The 20334-nt window shown below is 42.7% G+C and overlaps 1 protein-coding gene across 1 annotated transcript in view; it reads left to right on the forward strand.

The window, feature by feature from the left end:
- Window positions 1-293: 293 nt before the first annotated feature.
- The window catches only part of ADAMTS5 (ADAM metallopeptidase with thrombospondin type 1 motif 5), a 47743-nt gene continuing 27702 nt past the window's right edge, over window positions 294-20334 (forward strand). Inside the window, exons 1-2 of the mRNA XM_075033878.1 lie at window positions 294-2119; window positions 13535-13667. Coding sequence (XP_074889979.1) covers window positions 1154-2119; window positions 13535-13667 — 1099 coding nt within the window. The 5' untranslated portion in view covers window positions 294-1153. The remainder of the gene's footprint in view (window positions 2120-13534; window positions 13668-20334) is intronic.

Raw genomic sequence — 20334 nt, forward strand, 5'->3', positions numbered from 1 at the left:
GGGCGACTCTGTGTCTTTAAGCGATGCGAGGGAAATCTTGCGTTTTTCACACACAAACATTGTTTCTCCCGGCCTCTCTCCCCTCCCCGGCTTCCTCCCGCTCTTCCCCTCTCCTGCCTTCCTCTCTCCCGCTCCCTCTCCCTCCTTTTCTCCTCCCCCCGCAGCCGCCCCCCCCCCTTTCCCCCACCCCTCAAGTTTCTCCCTCTGTCTGATTAAATGAGAAGGAAGTGTGGGAGTGGTGGTTTTGAAGCTCTCCCTTTAAGAGGCAGCCTGCAGTGACGAATTGTTGAAATTGCCATTGCAGGATGGCATTCCGCTATAAATTCATTGTTCCACCTCCTCTCATCTTCACATTTCTCTCCCTTCTCCTCTTGTTCACATCGACAGACTGGGGATAACAACAACAACAACAGAAAAGATACAGGGAGGGGGCTTTGACAAAAATCCGGGACGTTTTCCGCTTCTTGGGCTTTTTTTTTTTTTTCCTTTTTAACCATCTCACCGGAGACGATCGAGGCGGGTTTTGGTGCCTGAATTTCTTCTCTCCCCTTCTCCTCCTTCTCTTCAAAACAAAAGGGGGCAAAAGAAGGAAAGGGAGCCCACCGGAGCCCGAGAAAGTGCCGAGTCGCAGCAGACCTGCCCCCTGCCCCTGCTGTTGCTGCTGCTGCTGCTGCTGCTGCTGCTGCTGGTGGTGATGATCCGGTGACTACAGCAGAGAAGTGGAAGAGGTGTGGGAAGTGCTCAAACTTCTCTACTTGCAGGGTCCGAGCCTCCTCTCCTCCTTTTTCTCTCTCCCCCCCTTGCCTCCCCAGCAGCAGTGATTTGGGATTTTTTTGCCTCTCTCTCCTTCCATGTGCTCCCGGCTCTTCCCTGCAGAGAAACACAAAGTTCACACGCGAGCGGCTGTTGTTGACATTTTTTTCTCTCCCACTCACACTTGACTCGAGTTTGGGAGGGAGAACTTTCTTTTTCTTTGTTTTTCTTTTTTTTTTTGGTTTTGTCCCCCTCCTTCCCCCTTCTCTCCTTCCCTTCACTACGTCGCTGCACTCCGCCGACCGGCTCTTCCCACCCCCCTCCCCAGCTCTCGCTGTTGTTATTATTACTACTATTAATTATCACCACCCCTGTGGCCGCTCCTGACGGCGAGGCAAGCATGCTCCTCAGGCTGCTCTCCCTGCTGCTGGCCGCCGAGCTGCACCTCGCTCTGGCCCAGCCGCCGGCACCTGCCGCCGCCGGAGCGCCGCCGCCGCCGCCCCCCGCCGCCGCCGCCCCGCCGCCGCCCCGGCCCCGGCCCCGGCCCCGGCCCGGCCCTCCCCCCGGGCCGCCCCGCCGCCCCCCGCCGCCCCGCGCGGCCAGCGGCGTCGTGCGGCGCCTCGACCCGACCTACGCGGGGGGCGGCAAGGCGGGCTACGTCCTCTACGCCGGCGGCCAGCGCTTCCTCCTCGACCTGGAGCGCGACGAGGCGGTGGGGGCGCGGGCGCCGCGGGCCGGCGGGCCGCCGCGCTGCTACTACCGCGGCACGGTGGACGGCAGCCCGCGCTCCCTGGCCGTCTTCAACCTCTGCGGCGGCCTCGACGGCTTCTTCGCCGTGGGCCGCTCCCGCTACACCGTCAGGCCGGCGCGGCGCGGCGGGGAGGCGGCCGGCCCGCGGATCTACGGGGAGGGCCCGGCCCGCGCCCCGCACCTCTTCCGCAGGGACCGCTTCAGCTTCGAGACGGTGCCGGCCCGCGCCAGCTGCGAGACCCGCGACCCGGCCGGGGCGGCGGCCGGGGACGGCCGGCGGCGGCGGCGGCGTCGCTCCGTCTCCCGGGCCCGGCAGGTGGAGCTGCTGCTGGTGGCCGACGCCTCCATGGTGCGCAAGTACGGGAAGGGGCTGCAGCACTACCTGCTCACCTTGGCCTCCATCGCCTCCCGGCTCTACGCCCACGCCAGCCTGGAGAACCACGTGCGGCTGGCCGTGGTGAAGGTGGTGGCCCTGGGGGAGAAGGAGAAGGGGCTGGAGGTCAACAGGAACGCCGCCACCACCCTCAAGAACTTCTGCAAGTGGCAGCACCAGCACAACCGCCTCGACGACGACCACGACGAGCACTACGACGCCGCCATCCTCTTCACCCGCGAGGTAGGCATCACCCCGACCGACGGCGACTTCGTGTCCCTCGAACGATGCGCGGCGGGGTGGCTGGGCTGCGGCGAGGCCGGCCCCGCCGCCCTCCAGCCACCTTGCCCCGCTTTGCCTGGCGGTCGCCTCCCCGCTCACGTCTCCGGCCTCTCCGTTGGGCTGCGCTGCGTCTCAGGGACCGGCACGCACGCGCGCAGCTGCTGGGGCTGGAAGAGGGGTTGAAAACCCCTTTGCGTGTGCCCCCTCCCCCGCGAGGTCATCCCCACGGTGGGGACACAGTCATTCGTGCCAGTACCGCGCTGGGACCCCTGCCAGGGTGGAGAGGTGGTAATTCGCCTGATCGGGGGACTCAGCTGGGGCCACCTAACTTAGCTCTGCTTGAGAGATGACGCTGTTCCATCTTTCCCAGTGAGATGTTTCACGCACAGCCCCTCTCTTTCTGGGGAGGTGGTTCAGGCAAAAAAGGGCTGATAGCACTTCCCAGCCTAAATTAGTCCCCAGACAAACCTGCTAGTGGAAATGGTGGAGAACACCTTAAAAGTACACGCGACTTCCTTGTGGAGCGCGTTGAGATGCTATTTCCAGCAAGAATAGCTCCACCACACTGGAAGCCAGCAGCACTTGTGGTTCAAGGGTAGGACGTAAATGCAAACCGCAGGTAAACAGAGCTGCAAATGTTGAGTGAGTTGGGCTGGTGGTAAGGGGATGCAGTCTCTTTCTCGTTCCCCAAGTGAAAAATGGGTGTCCTGATCAACTGTGGGTCAGATCCAGACGGTGTTACCAATGCAGAGCTGTGCCTTGCTCCTTGCCTGGTTGTTAATTAGTTGCATTGCCAGAGGTCATTAAGGGACATTGCTGTAGTAGACATGTGGCCGAGTTTATGCAATGAAGTTCTGTAAGAATATCCCTTCAGCGGCTTGGGTTTGGTGTTTTCTTTTTTTCCCTTCCCCAAGTACGAAAAAAATAACTGCATGACTTTCCGTTCATTTGAGTTCTCCTGCTTTTCTACATCATAGAAGCCTGCCAAAAAGGATGCTTTGGATGGTTTGTGGAAGGAGTTGCTCCAGAAGGGGGAAAAAAAGCGCCTGGCTTGCTTTTATAGCTGTAAATAGTTGAAACATTAGGTTTTATGTCAGTCAGGCATCACTTGTACAGCAGGAGCCTTTTTTTGCAGTTTAAAGCCCATCGGTCCAATTTGCAAGCTTTCATTTTTTTATCATTATAATCTGAATGAAAGCAGGTTACCTAGGCTGGGTCAGAATGCTCTTGCTTTTTGCTATAAACATCCTTTCTAATGGCTTATTAATTAAGCCTGGGCCAGAATCCATCACTTTTCACTAAAGAGTGTTTTTTCTCTGCCAGTATTGCCATGTATTTCCCTGGGATTTATTACAATTCAGAAACTCTTAGGGTGGCAGACTGTGAATCTTAACATCAATTATTAAGTTAATTTGGATTGAGATAGGATGTGAATTTAAAGTGCACTTGCTTCACAGATTCTTATCTGTAATTCTTTGCATGGATGACCTCCTGCCAGAATAAGAGTGTGCTGCTGCTAATCAGTAATCAACTTCCAAAGACTCCTGAGCAGTGCATCTTCCATGCATAGAGTTACTTCTTTTGGATGTAAGTAGTACCTAAACTAAACAAAATGTCACAGTTCCTGTGGTTTCCTTCCACTCTTAAGATGCAAATATTGCTTGCACTGTTACTTAGGGATGTAAATGCTTTGCAAGAAAAAAGCACAGGGTTCCGTTTTCTTGGTTTACATTTCAACACATTTAACTATGGGATTAGCTCCTCAGTGCAGTTCAGTATAACTTAATCTGCTTTAATGATTTGCTGTGTGCACACGCACATTGTTTGGCATTACATTTCAGTATTTGACTCAATAGGAACAAGACTGTAGTTTCTTGCTACATGTGTTAATGATGTTCTTTGCAGGGACTGTGTGTGAGTCCACACGATTTTTATATGCTTACACTTGAAATGTCAACATGAATCTATTTACTCCTCTTGGAATGTAAACACAAAAAGGGTTAAAGGATGAAAAAGCAGTAGAGATGTTTCCTGGAGAAAACAGCCCCACTTTGAACTAAAGAGAGATTTTTTCCAGTTTAGCTTTTCAATGAGAGTGGCAGCAATTGGCAGGAGGATCCAACTTTTACAACTGTGTTTTGAATGTATGAAGTACGTTGCTTAGCTACTAGACGCCAAGCCATGGCTGCATGTTTTGATGGGCTCTGAATACCGTCATGCTAATTTTTGAACATCCAGATGTCTTCTAAATGGCTTGTTTTTTAGGCATGGGGTAAATGTGTGAGGTACATTTTCCATCTTTGTTTACTAACTGAGGCCACCTTGAACTTTGTGTCTCTGCGTCAACAGAATAATATTTGCAAATCATTTGTCAGCTGAATGCATGTCCTCAGCCGTATGTAACTGTTTATGTGTAGTTAGAATCTAAATTATGCATGCCTGATGCCATACAAGTCTCTAATATAATAATTATCTTCGTTCTGGAGCGACATTTACTTGGATGTTATTTTTGACACCAAAAGAGGCTCTCTGAAAACTCAAGCTTTACTTGAGTTCCTTATAAAGGAAGAATCCCATCAGAATTCAGCACCATTGCTTCCTCCTCTAATGTTGTCATTACTTGTTTGAAGATAAATTACTAACCACTGATGGACTAAGAGTGTGCTGGCAGCTCTCCCTTACTATAAAATTAGTACTGGCGGTTCAAATTATGATCATCATCGTCATTCATATTAGCAAGTACTTCCTATGCAAAAAGATTTTTAGAAGGAGATTTACTGATTCTGGATTAAAACATCCACTCACTTTCGGTCATGATCTGTATTTAATTTGATAAGGGCTTTAAGGCAATCATGCTGCAGAGCATAGTAAATAAATATGAACATGAGTTCTGTTTTGGGTGATACAGACAGCATGTTAAAGCTGTTTTAAGGCTCTGTATTGCTTATCAGTGGTGGCAAGGACCATGTAACTATCCATTAGCTGCACTGAACCCTACCTTTACTCTGTAATTGCAAGGAAAACTACAGTAATGTGTCTGATCATTATTATCACCTATGTAGGAGATTGTGAAAACCTTTGGTGACACAGAAATTATCTACCACTAAATATTGCAGAACCTTAGTTGGGTTCCACAGTGATTATTTAAATTCCCAACATCTAATAAGTATATTTTCCCAGTGGTCTCAATCTCTCATTTTGACCCATGATGGCCAGTATCAAGCCTGACAGAGGTCTGACTTGTCAGTACCAAAAGGTGATCATTTTCTAATAAATCCCACGAGAGCTCTCATTAAGACGGTTTGGCCTTAACAACCTTAGAGAATACATGGGTCCCCTGCTGTTCGACTACTTTGTGGTTGAGTCCTTGACAGCAACTGTAAATTTTTGGGCTGCAGGCATCCTTCATGGAATATGGTGATGCAAGGATTCCATTATTTGGTGTCCAGGTGAGTCCTCTGCCCCATGCAGCAGTAGAGAAGTGGCTGTATGGTGGGAAGGAGTGAAGTCAACAGCAAATTTAGAATTTCAGACTTTTTTATTGTGAACAGTTTTTGGAAGCTGGAAACAGGTTATCTTCAGTCTTCAGGTTTTCATGGGTGCAACAAAATACTTGCCAGATTATGCGTCACAGTAGAAAAACATATCAGATGTGACTTGCAAACTGCACTTGAACTCAGGCTGTTCTTTTCCAAGGTCTAGCCTGCTCTGCAATTACCCTCTAGTATTCATCCAATCTATTTCATTAGTGACCCTTAGTTAAATTTCAAGTGAACTATTGAATGCATTTGGACAAAATCCAGTTCTCTTCCTTTCCTTTCCCCCCAATTCTGAATCATGTGAAAATTAAAACAGATGCTTCTCACAGTAGATACAAGCAACAAGAGAAAGAAAAAATACTTTCCTAAGTGCTTGTTAGCATCATCCATGATAGTACCATCATGCCTGGCTCTAACAAAAAGTGCATATTAGAGCCAAAGGCCACTGTCCTGCCTTTTTCCACACAGTAATTATATGGATCTTGTGTGTGTGATTTAGTTAACTGTCAATCTGACAGTGCAGTTGAAATTTAACAGCAAGCTTTGGATTATCTTAGCTCTGTATACGATAATGTCATTGCATGGAGCACATGCTTTCTTTGGCTTTAGTTCCTTCTTTTTTTCTTTTCTGTATTACCATCTTCACACAATTATTATCCCATATTAGTAAAAAAGGTCACTCTACCAATGGTCAATAGAGTATATTTCACCAATGTTGATTAGTATTATTATTATTATTTTGAAGAAATTATAATGTGATGTGTCTGCCAGTTTTGTAGTGTTTTCACCAATTTTGTTGCAAATCTAATACATTTAGATAATGTCCCTGGGGAAAATAAAGTGGGACATAATTTGTGCAGGAGTAGTAGCGTGATTCATGCTAATCTACAGATATGGCGTGGTTTCCCCATAGAGGAGCTATGCGTTAGGCAAGTTAAATCAGACATTTCCCTTGTTCACCTATCACCAGTTTCATGACTGAAACTTTGCCTTCCCCTCCTCATGCAGAATTCAAAAGCTTTATGTGCGTTTTTTCAATATTTTTTAAATAATCTTGGGTTTGCATAATGCTGCTTTTCTTTACGTGCTTTAGGAAAGAAAGAAGTTTTGTTAATATGTACGTTCAGAGTATAAAAGCTTAATCCAGTTTAGGCTCTGTTTCTAATAGTTTGTTGCAGAGTGTCCTGGGATAATGAGCTCCTATGGTCCTCATACCATATAAGGGGAGAATAAGAACATGCCTAAATATCCAGTCTGGTGAGGAGGTGGTTTCTGAAGCCAACAAATGTAGCATGCTGTGCTAAAGTTAGCCCAACAGGACATCACCCATGCATTGGGTTTTCTTGCATTTCACCTTACCTAGAATTCAGAGAGACAGCTCTGTACATTTGAGATTCAAATGCCCAAAACTCAGTCCTGAATTTAGCATATTAACCTGAAAGGAAGATGACCTCAATTTTTAAGTTAAACTACTGGGGTAAAATATGTGACTTTTGTTTTGGTCAGTATGGCAGGTATCACCACTCCTGTTTTCCCAGAAAGATAACCAGGCTTTAGTCTTTTCTCTCAAATTACAGCCATGGGAGGACAAAGCAGTAACCCAGTGAGTCTGATGGGGGTCCTTCCTCGCTTCAGAGCAATGGCAAGGCCCTCTCCCTGGTGCCCTAACCTGGACATCCCCATGAGCGAGACCCACCAGTGTCTCAGGAAGAGGACTTTTCACAGCAGTCTTCCTCCAGGGCAGCCTTCCACCGTTTTGGCTTGTAAAGTCTCTTTTTAAGTGTCGTAGTATCAGTTGAGGGGTAAAGTAGACAATTCTCTAATTACTTTGTTCACCAGTTAGCCCTTATTTTTAATACCTTTTGTGGTCTTTTGTCTTATGTCTTGTGCTCTTTTTGACTTCCAGACATCATGTGCTCTTGGGGTGGTACCCGTAATATTCACTGCTTGCGTCAACCTTACTTTTCTCCACGTGTGCCGTTCGGCGTTGCTGTGACATTAATAAACTTTCACCCACTTTGCAGAGTGGGGTGCGGGAAGGTGGATGTGTGGGTCCCAGATCGCACCTGACCCTGCCTTCCCTTCACAGGGCTGCAGTGGGAACGCTGCTGCAGGAAGTCGGAAAGTCATATTTAATTCCTTCCTCTGCTTGAGGGATTTTAGGTCTGTATCGCCCGCCTCCCAGGAGAGGTCCTTAACCGGTATGTTGTAAGCTGTTCCAGGTGTTAAGGAAACTTTCCACCCCTCTGACCAAAGCTATGTCACTGTTTAGCAAGTAATTTAAGATTCATATGGTGAGAAGGAGAGAAGTCGTGACCTGAAGCCACTGACTGGAGCACACCGCTTAGAGCAAGGCAGGCTGGGTTCCCAAAGCACGGCGAGAAGACTGTTTCTGTAATTTACTAAAGGACTGTTCAGTGTAAAATATGGAAGCAGGCTGAGGAATAGAGACCAAGAATTAGGTCTCTTCATCAAGTGCCGTAAGCACTAACTGCAGCCTGGGCTCGGGAAACCTTTGGCACGTGGGCTGCAACAGGAGGAGCCACAACTGCCTGCGTGCAAGGATACAGGCAGACCTTCATTGTAGACCATAGTCTGGCACAGACCATAGGGAACTCTACTGAGAAACGTGCTTCTAAGTATCCTCATCCCTGAAAGGAATTTGAAGCAGGATCACCTTCTTATTGGGCAAAGGCTTTAACTGATGAGCCATTGTAAAGAAACCAGAAAAGCAAGCGAATAAACACACAGAGATGTAAAAGCTGTTGGCTGTACTTTAAAAAGGTGATGTGCAGCTGAGCCTGATAGAAAACCTATTCCTGTTGGTTTCTCGTACGTGTGATCTGAGAACGTCTGTAGGCTTAGCTTCCCTTAGGGGCAAAGATGGAGAAACATTAAGCATCTCAACCCCAATCAAGCTTTAGTATAAACTAAGTGCTAAGCTGCCTAGGACTGTAAAACTGTGGCACTTTGGAGCCCATAAGGTCACAAACTGCAAGCCCTATGAAGGGTATGTAACTCAGAGACCAGAGGACGTGTGAGCCAATTTTGTTCTTCTGCCCTTACATTCCACCAAACTGTCTGCGCTGGTGCTTAAATGCTGTTTTGGAATCAGTCCACGGGGTCTGGCCTAATATCAGGTTTCACTAAACAGTTTATTGTTGTTTTTAAGCCTACTGCACAAATCAAAGAATTTCAGGTAAAATAAGTTAACTGCTCCAGCAGGGAGCCGCGACAGTTATCTTCATTCACAACAATGCCACGTATACGTGGCAAACAGCCAGCTGCTCTTGATGTACTTATGAATGCCAAGAAAACTTGGCCTTTAATAAGCTGTCTAATTAACTACTAGTCTTATGATGTACAGCTCAGTTTTCCGAAGTCATTCCTTTGCCAAAGCCAAAGGCTTAACATCTATTGCCTCCTGTGTAGCAAATGAATTTCTTATTCGTTCTTCTATTTTGAAACTACTGTAATGCAGATCAAGGGCCAGACTCTGCATTCCTTCTTTAGAAATATCAAGAAACACTTAGCCTTCAAAGCTTCTGTTGCTATTTGGAGGCAATTACATGAGTATACAGATCTGAGTAAGCTATTAACTTTTTAAATAGAAGCCACACACCAGAGCGAAATAATCACTGGAAAGTGATTTTAAGTATCATGTGAGTCCCCGCTTTCTTAGTGCTTTAGTGGGAGTATGAAAAGTTGAGGAGACCCATGCAGATTTTTTAGATTGCATCATTCCATCAGGGCCTGTTTTTTAACAAAAAAAGATGATTTTCAAGGGAAATAAAAACTTTTAATGTATTCCCAGAAACTTTACTTCATAGAAGTCTGAGACTGCTTTCCAAGACTGCCCAGGAAACCTAAAAATATGGCTGTTGATGCTGGTAACAAATAATCCATGGCCAGTACTGCTACAGGAGGTTTAAGTCAAAAGAAATTTTGCCATAAATACTTAAATCAGTGGAAGTGTAAACAGGCATGATGTTCAGTAACGTCACTCAAAATCATGCTGTTGGGAAGGTCCATGTAGCTAGGGAATGGTGAGTTGACCTGATAGCAAACTTTTCAGAATATTTGTCTCAGAGATGCCACTTGATAGGCTTCAATTATGTATATAGTATATACTATGTAATGCTATGAATAGAAATATATTAAAGTTCAAATCATGCAGAGGCAAGAGAATAAAGAATAAATGAGACTGTGAGTTGAGAACATAATGGAGCTGAGTCTTCAAGTAATCTGCTGAATTGACAATGTCAGCAGCTTAAAAAAAGCATCCTCATGCAGTCATGAGGACTGAACTCTGCAAGGAAACCAGAAGGCTCAGCACATGCTCTCTCTTCAAAGCGTAGCCAACGCATGCCCTGCTCTAGCAGCAGATCGGCAACCTGTAGACATCCCTCCCCAATAACAGCTTCGTACAAAGAAGCTAACGCCAGAAAATATTTCCTGTCCTTGTTTCCAAGATCCTTTACAAGCCTGCTCCACCGCTGCCCAGCTGGGATTTGGTAGGTGGCTGCAGGGCTCCCCACATCGCCTTGCGCAGACTGGGGAGGCAGCGCGGATGTGGTCGTGGAGCTGGCTGAAGGGAATGGGGCTTTGCTGCATCACTGTCCACCGCCGTCTGACCACAGTGCGGTCGCTCTCCTCTCTTCTTTACAGGGACGGTTGGTCCCACACCATCTGAGGACAGCTGTTTTCCAGCTGTCCGTGGGGTGTTGGAGGAGCTTGGTAATTTTACAGAAAAGCAATTTTCTGTTTTCTGCTGTGGGATTTCCTAGGAGCAACCTTGAAGTAATACAGCCCTTCAAGAAATTCATTTTATCTGACCCGAAGTTAAGGTATTTCATAAAGAAAGCATAAAGCCTGCTTTGTTTTGTCTAGACAACTGTCATGCAAATGAGCACTGCCTTGATAGTTACTAGCGGGGTGCTGAGATGTGTGGGTATGTGTCATACTCAGGGAAATGAAGGAAGTAGAGGAACAGCAGTTTGATGAAGTGACTGGATTTCTGAGGAAAACCCGGGCGTGCACTGTGGTGCAATGTCAGTAACACGTAACATATGAAAGATAACCAAACATTGCTATGTCCATTAGTGCTTGCATATGTACGTAGCTATTTTTTTGATGTCTAATGAAGGTTGTGTAATGCAGTCCCATGCATAGCTTTCAAAATTTTGAGGGTGGCATTACTAACCAGCCAAGAGTCAGAAGACCTGCTTACAGTTAACATCCCTGTCGTAATTTTCCATACTCGATGCATCCCATCAGAAGTAACTCTAAGGAAGTTTATGAGGTTGCCTGCTTAGGAAGATTGTATTCTTTTAACTATGCTTGCGTCATCAAGTCTGGAGAATCATTGCGAGGTCTGGTTGCATCCGCTGGTATAGCTTCATAGCCATATCACTGGCGTAGCTTCCTCTTGTATGCAAATGGAAATAAATCATGCACTGCCATAAAACATGTGTGTGCTGATATAATTGTGCCCACACTGGGAGCAGTACTGATGTAAGTATCTACGTAATAATGACAACCAAATACAAGAAAAGACCAAACGACACAGAATCTGCATGCAGCAACAAGGCCTGAATTAATGCATTTCATACTACTACTGGCACTGTCAACCTGAGAGTAATTTAGACCTCCTCCAGTAAGCTGCTTTCTGTCTGATTTATGTGCTTTTTGGTACTTGTGTAAGAATTTCAGTTCAACTGCTCGTGTGGATTCAGTTCAAATTGCACTAGTATAAAGGTATCTTACTTCCTACACAGCTTACGATCATTTATTTAGACTGATTATATCACCAAGAAAAGGTATTTTTATTGGTACTACGCACATGCATTTTTTCTGAGTTTTCTTACTCATGCTGCTGTAGGTAAACCACTTACAGTTACATTTACATAGAGTTTATGTAAAATGTACCCTTAGACTGAAAGGGTGAGATACATAAAGGTCTGAATGGATATGAACCCAAGCAAAAGTAATAGGTGTTTAAGGAGTGTATCTTCCTCGTTGAATCTGCCCCAGATGTTGTTTGATGCTATAATAACATGACCTCACTTAGGGCCTCTTCCAACATTGGTCCAGAGATGCTGAAAATGATGTAAAGTTTATTTGCCTAAATACAACTGGAAAAAAAATTCATTTCTTTTAAAGTACTTGAAAATGAACATCCTTATTCTGTACCTTCTTGTAAGCCATGCAGAGCCAGAAGCAAAGTCGGGAGAACTAATTGGATGTCAAGGGTGGGAGCCAGTGGGGTTAGATAGAAAATTGTCTGTATATTATCTGCATTACTACAGAACAGAAGTTTTTCTTAAACCATGGATTATACCTGTGAAAATCTGGGAATCAAAATACTTCTGAACTTTATTCCTTCTCTTCTTGTGAGGCTGTTTTATTCATTGGTACTGCGGCATTTAAATCCTGACATTAAGTAGCACCAAGAGTGAGCTCACCAAAAAGAGTTCGCAGACACCTGGAAACCAGAACTGATCCCGAAATTCTTGCTCCATATATGTAATATTGCTATGTAATTTCAGCTTGAAAATTTCTTTATTTCATCTTGGGGAAAAAAAATTCACTTTTTTTTGTAAAGAGATGCTCTGTCACATTATCTGTGAACTCCGTGTGTTTTTCTTTGACTTCAGTGGGATTTGAATCCTGTGCATTTTCAAGTTTGCCTAAATTTGAAACTATCATAATCAATGAACATTGTTGACCTGAAGCTTCATATGGGATATGTTATTCAGATGGATTAATTATGAAAGGCTTCATAAAAGAAAGTCATTATAAAAGGGGATCTGAAGGGAAGAAAAGTCTTGAAAATGAAAGGAAAAAAGGTACTCTTTGATCATTTTGATAATAACATTTGATAATACTGTCATGCCTTGCAAATGACAATTTCATTCAACCACAATGAAATGTTGAAGTGTTCCAAATAGCATGGTACCTACTTTTCCTTCTCAACCACAAGATCATATATATGCACATTCAGACTAGTATTCTTCCCTCTACTTCAGCAGAAGCACTGAAAAGTTACTGCTGATGATTAAAACACTATGTCTGACCAAAGCTGCCTTCATCATTATCATCATTATCATTATCATTATCATTCTGGAATGGAAAGAAAAAACCTAACGATACCTGCATGGTTTTTGGAGACACCCCATATCTACAAGTAGGAAACATGGTCAAGTTGTTGCACTAGTAAGACTAGGAATCAAGGGATTTTACACTCTGTCATATCACTGACTTTTTAAGCAACCTCTGAGAATTGCTTAAATACTTGGTATATTGGGTAATACATCATTGTACTACTTGACAGATGTGACATGAGGTTTAATATATAACAATCTCATTTCTTTAAGAGCAAGTATAAGACTTGCCTTTGGAAAAGGAAGGTGATCTCTGGTTCAAGGACTGATCAGGAATCTGAAGCTTTCTCTCTGTGCCTTGGTTCACCTGTAAATAAAGACAGTATTCTGTTTTTGTTGTCAGTGAAGAAATGCTTCTACAGCATGTGTTTTGAGTACCTAACTCAATGCAAGTTTGAGCCTCTATGCATTGCAGAAATACAAATTGAAAAATAATTAATTACAGAACATATCCAACTCCTGTTAAAGTCAATGAAAATACTCCCACTGACTTTACCAGGGTGGAATTGGGCCATTGTGCTTTTAAACTGCATTGTCATCTTTAGATGGAAACTTATACTGATGTTTTTATGCAGGTTCTCCTGTTTGTAAAGGGCTGGTGACTTTAACCTGTTGTTACCTATGGGTGTAAAAATTTATTTTAATGATTTTTTTTTTCTTTCCTTCCTGGGCAGGATTTATGTGGGCATCATTCATGTGATACTCTGGGAATGGCAGACGTTGGGACCATATGCTCTCCTGAGCGCAGCTGTGCAGTGATTGAAGATGACGGCCTCCATGCAGCTTTTACAGTGGCTCACGAAATTGGTATGCAGTGCCTTTTCTGTTCCCTTGCCAAATCAAACACTTGTAACAGCTGCATTAGTAACCAAAATACTTTGCAATTAATTCCAGATTTCCCCTGGTCCAGATACTCACTTGGGGATTAAGGCTGTATACATACGCACTTCAGGGTTAACTAATAAGGGATCAGAAGGCAAGTGAAGGCGCACAGTAGGTGTTTCCTTTCTGACAATGTCGTTTCTAAGAAGTAGTTGAAGTGAAAATTCAAAGGCTACTGCTACTGTCCAAAGATGTTAATATGTGTCCCTCCTGAGAAAGCATTTGGCCCATCTATTGTAATTCATATGCATTTAGTGCATACACAGTGGAAAATAACTCACCTTTTTGAACTACTTGCATGCTCTACTTTTACAAAACTTTTTCTTGGGAGAATGTATTACCTGCAGAGGAAGGCTTTTGTGGAAAAAAACAGAATTCTGATCTTTTTCTAAGTATATGGAAATTCCACCTTTATGGTAAAATATTTTACTAATGTGAATCCTGAAATAAGTGAAATAGTATTTAGGTGATAAAGGTTTGATCAAAAAACCCACTAACTGTGTTTCAGTTTCCGCCTCAGTGGACAGCAATTTAATGTAGGACCCTTACATGTACTCTTTTTAAGATTTAAGGATTTAAGGTAGAATTAGTGACAGAAAAAAGTCCATATTCTGGGAGATTACGTCTGTCATGATATATTCCTTCAGAGAGACTGCTGCGATCTTGATTGTTTTTAATTTACTAATGTTTTGTGAGCTGTGTTCACTGGAAATACATTCGATATGAGGGCTATTCACTTTGGTGAGTGAACAGCAATTTAAAAGTGGAGAACGTGCTTTTTTTTTTTTTTCCCTTAACATTCTTGGAAGGCAATAACAAGGAAAGGGGAACATTCAGAGAGAGCCAATTGCTGAATTGCCTTGTATCTCATGCCAAACCAAAGTAAAGTTTGCTTTGGGAGTATCGTTGCAGTAGTTCAATTTTCAAGTAGCTAGCAGGTACAGCCCAAGAGTTGTGTGCCTTATATATACATCTGGCTCAGCAGCCAGAGGTCACCAAGTATGAAAAAGCTGCTGGCATGTCAGTGACCTGACCCTTCAATGATTAGTGAACCTAACCCTACTGCTCTTATGGTGCTACAAATAAATGAAATCAGTAGTGGCTGGAGAGGAATCGTGTTGCATGGAAACATAAAATGTTGTGGCAGAATGAGTCCCCAAAACAGAAATTTTATTTTAATAAACAAGAATATAATTATAAAAGAAAAAGCCCTCTGAAATCACTAATTCAGAGCATTTGGAAATAAGTACAGCAATACATCAAATACAACTTTACATCAGATGAATTTAGTGGCATCAAACCTGGATGCTGTGAAGCTAATGATCCATCACGAACCTAGTCTAGAAATGGTTCAAGCAGATAGATTGGCAAACTTAGCCTGTCACTCAAAGGCCAGTCTGCTAGAGGGTCTGTTTGTCTCTTCTTGCATCCAGAAGTGATGCTTACTGCTGAAGGTTAGTGGGCATTGGTGAGGTTGGATGAGGGAGCTTCTTGTGATGCCAGTGTTAATATATCTAGTGTGTGAAGAGGTAAGTAATGTGTCTTGACTACCATTTATCAGCAATAAATACATGTTTAGATAGGTTAAAAATGGAAGAACATAGATTAGTAAAGATAGGGATGAACAGTAAATATAGATATTATTACCTTAAATTCCACACAAAGAAAATGTAAACAAAAGTGAATTATTTTTAGTGATCTAGAAGCACATTTTTGAAAAAGAGCCATTTTCATACCTAGACGTTTACAGGAATCTGTAAAAGCTATAATTTTCAATGTAAAAAAGGCATGAATTGAAATGAATAAATAAGTACCCTAATGGACAAAAAAACCTCTAGTTTGAGGTTGTTTAAAATAACATCCCTTTTTTTTCTCCTCGCCATAAGATTTTAGGAAAGGAGGGGTGTCAAGTCACAGAATGATCTTTGTGTGTGTGGCCTGAAGTGGGAAAAGTTGAGAAGAAAACACAGCTAAAATTGCTTGAGTACTTACATTAAATTAAAGGTCAAAAAAGGATGAAAAATAAAAGTGTGGCATGGGTACCCTTTAGTTAAGCACTTTGGGGAAAACCTTGCTTTATTTTATTTGGAGACCAGATTTCTTCCTACAATTCAGAAGTCTTAAAGTTCCCCCTGTCCTGTGGGTAGGGTATAGCTTTAATTTTACAGCGGCTTGGTTATTTGGCGGAATTCACCTGGCAACAGAGGAGATGTCCTGCAAGACAGAGGGGATGCTAAGGGCTCTAAGCCTAAGATGCTCCTTTCTGTCAGTAGGAAGAGCAAGGTGAGCCACTAAGTGAATCAGAGTCACCATCTGCAGTTTTTTAAAATAACCCTGCTGCATGTGCATGGGTAGCAGATGCAGCATCATTAACATGGACTTGATCTGGAGAATGGCTGTGTCCTCACTTTGACTTCCAAGGGGATATGAATGCTCTTGTTTCCTCTCTGAAGGATCCAAGAGCATTTTTGAGGATCAGATTCTTTCTCTGGAAGGCAACCAAAGTAAATGGAACTGCAGCTCAACCAAACAGGACAATGCACGACCCAGGGGCTCAGGTTGGATATGTGCATAGGAAGCTAAAAAGCAGCCTGCTACAGAATAAAGCCTGTCACTTCTGTTGCCAGGGTTTCTACTACATTATGTCTTAGATGTTTATTTTATTTCTTTCAGATAAAATAGATGGATTTTGACCAGTGGTTTTTGAGGGGGAGGGTATGAATGAGCAGCAATAACAGGCAAAATCTCCAAAGAGCTGTAAACGAGAGCACAGAAAGAAATAGATGCAACCAAATTCTTAGTACAACTGATGAGCTGACAATAAGAAGTGGAGATCCATATGTAAAGATTGATGAGGTAGGACCTGGATCTTGTCCTACTTGTATGCAGGAAAATCAGGAGTCATTTGTCTCCAATGTCAAATGCAGAAAATTAGGATAAAGCAACAAAAAAACAGGAGGAATCCTTTTAAATCTGAATGTGATAATCCAGTTTCTCCTCAGAATAAAGGGAAGCAGTGCTAATAGCATAAATGTTATTTTTAAATCATAGCCTGTCAAGATATCCAGCCGCTAATGGTAAATCCATATATGGTTATTTTCTAGCAGGGAAATGTTGCTATCAGTTTGGATAGCAGTAGCTTTGCTGTCATAAAAATAGCCTGCTGGATTCTTGCCTGAAATCATCAGTTCAGCTCCATGTTGTGGCATATGGGTGTCTTTTTTGACTTTAAGCAACTCCTTCAGCTATGCCTCCATAGCTTTGCAGGGATATCTGAGCTAGTTTAGGCACAGTATGTAGACATTATCTAAGTCTTTGTTATTATCAGCCTACTGTTGGTAAAAAAATGATGTTTCCTTACTTCATGCACTGCTTCACAGAGATATCTGGAGAAAAGCATTGAAGAACCTATGATTGCTCATAATCTCAACGTTTATTTAATGTTTTTCATAGGTCAGCACTAACATATTGCTTCTCCATATATCTTTATTAAAATAACCATCAGGAAACAAAAATAACTAGATTCTTACTCTGTACTTTTGGGTTGGAGATTTGTTGCTTTTACAGTGTTGAATTATAAGCCAACCTGTGCATCCCATGAAGATAAGCATGATCCAACATCACCAGCAGAGTCAATCAATTTGAGGTTACGTTTAAAATCTCTTGCAATGGGATATATCCAGTACATGACAATTCCTTGGTTAGTAGCCTGCTGTTACATTTTGTGATGCAGTCATGGTCAGAAGTTTCTGCTGTCTTTGGCTCCTCCTATGCTGGAGTCCCGCATGCTTCAGTACAGGCAGCCCACCATCCTAAAGGGTTTGTCATCTACAAAAACAAAATGAGAAGAGTTCAAGAGGAAATAAGTGGAGGTACTACTCGTTTTATCAATAGGTAATTTCCCCAAATCACAAAGGAAGTCTCAGGGAAAGCCAAGGATTAAACTTGTCTCTTGAGTTTTGATCTAGTCCTTAAATACAAAAGCATCCTTCCTGCAGTCTTTAAGCAGTCAAAGCTCCAGTTTAGTTCAGTGAGAGTTACATGGGTCTAATAACTTAAATTATATGTATCTCTATTCTTTCCATCAATCTTGAAGAACTTTTCTTTTTTTTAAGAGGAGGTGCAGAGAACACACTGCCTTTTTGCTCAGTGGTAATGTTCATTTGACCTTTTGCAAAGTTCTTAGTTCTCTGTTATGCAGCCATGCTGGCATGCTATTACTCTTTCTATCCTCCTGAGTAATATGGTTTACTGATGTTCTTTCCAAGTATTTTATTTTTAGAATATAGCTTTAAAATTGCTACATGGAACTAATTAAAACTCTGTTCATTAGTTTTCTTTTATCTTTTACATGTGACTTTAGAGAAGGGAAGGCCAAAGTGGGGCATAAAAGCAGTCTTCAAATATATTAAAAAATCATTGCAAAAATTTACATTATAAATCATTCTCCATGTCCACCTGGGACAGCACAAGGGGTAATGGCCTTATATTGCAGCAAGGGAGATTTACTTTAAGCATTAGCCAAGATCATCTAACCAGAAGGACAGTTAAGGGCAGGAATGAATTGCTTGGGGAGGCTGCGAAATCTCCATTACTGGAGGTTCGCAGGACCTGGCTTGCTAAAACAGCTGTGGCTTAGGGGATGCTGATCCTACCCTAGGGCAGAGGGATGCACAAGATGGCTTTTCAAGGTCTCCTCTCAGCCTCATTTTCTATGGTTATATGAAGTTATCAGAACTTCTTCCACAGCTATACTGTGTAACACCTGAAATCAAGGAACTGTACAGAAAACAAAACTAGAAAATAGCGTGTTTAATACCGAATCTTTTTCAGCATGCCGTCATTCAGTGGCATCTGCCACCACTGAGGACAAAAATATCACATGGGCTGTCAGCAAAGTGTAATGCTTTATTAGAGAGCATAATTTTATGTAAAGCAGCCGTTTTAGAAGTAAGGTACCACTCCTGGGGTCCCTACTCAGGTGGTTCACTGAAATACATCAAAATACAATTTTGCTGAATTCTGAGTGGATTTAAAGTATTTATTCAGAGCCTGAGCCTGTATTTGAATTGTAGACCTCTGTAGAAAGAAGGCCATGTCTACCAGGTCTAACCTGTGTAACCTGTATAGCAAACTGTATGATTCTGACCCTTCTTCAGAAAAAAATGAAACCAAGAGCAGTGTGTATGATATTTAAACGGCAGTCTTGCTTTTGATGTCCATAGAAGAGTAAAAAAATACTCTCATTCCATATTTTACCACATATTCGTTTTGTATATACTCAAAGGTAACTAATAGTCATCTTTTCTTTTCCACTGCTGAACATGTAGCCCTTTGATTTCAAGGCTGTCAAGATAAAGCAGATAAAGACAAGCTTCAGACTTGACAGGTACAAATCTCTTGTAGCCTTTCATTTAAAGGGGGATACATTGCCAAGGGCACAGAATCTCATAGGCACATGAAAAAATGGTGAACGTTGTCTGACTTTCATATTATGTTTCCCTCATGACAAAGTTTAGGCAAATATCCAGGTAATCACAATTAGGCAGATTTGCTTTCTTAAAACAACAAAAAAGAGAGAGAGACAGTACACTCATCCACGTCTTCTCTGATGACATACATTAGCAAAATTGCTTGATTCCTTCTCTTTGAACCTTTTTCAAAGTTCTATCTAAACTTCCGCTTGCAAAAGCTCTTAAATTAAGCCCTCTTGAACGTAATTCCCTTTGGTTAAGAGAAAAGATGGGCAGTCAAAGCTAAGCCTTCACAAGAGGTGAAGAGTGGGGCAGAAAATTTAACTGATGCTTCAAAAAGCAAACGTCAGCTGTACAAAAGGTTGCTGGTTAAAATTTTGGGTAAAAATTCTTGGCTTGCCCAACAATATTTTTATTAATTTATAATGTTATGAGTAATATGTAATTGTTCCACCTGCAGCACAGATGGTGCTTAAAACAAACCTTTTTTATTAAAGCCGAGACAGTTAGTATGGAAGAGTGGAGGGATGGAGGTGGGAAATTGATATGATGTAGAAAAATTGAATCCTCAGTTTCTGAATATGCTTGAGCTTTTCTTTATGTACCACGTACTTTTGAGTATACTGGGCATCTTTGCCTTCTTAACATGAAGTGATTCTGACAGAGCAGTGAGGAGATGGAGGGCTGAATTCTCAACCAGAGAATTCAGGAAGTGACTCAGACACAGCCTGAGTTTTCAGAAGTTTTCTGGAGTTGTGCTGATCTTTGTGTACATGTAACCTCGTGAAGAATTAGATTAAACAAGCGCTATACTTTGAAAAACTGCTATGGATCCTGAAACATCATAACAAAGCCAAATACATAGAGTGAAATATCAATATCTCTGCAACCATAAGGGAATTGAGAATGAAATTGTGTTTTGCCTTTGTTTCAGAACAATCGTTATCAAAAATTATTTTAGGGACATGGTTTAGTGGTGGACTTGGCAATGTTAGGTTTACAGTTGGACTCAATGATCTTTAAGGTCTTTTCCAACCTAAATGATTCCATGATTCTATGATTCTAAAAGAAGTCCACTTCAGCTGTGTGTGCCTGAACCCCCAGTTTTCTAGATCGCA

This window comes from Buteo buteo, chromosome 8 (genome assembly GCF_964188355.1).
Source record: "Buteo buteo chromosome 8, bButBut1.hap1.1, whole genome shotgun sequence".
Classification (NCBI taxonomy): Eukaryota; Metazoa; Chordata; class Aves; order Accipitriformes; family Accipitridae; genus Buteo; species Buteo buteo.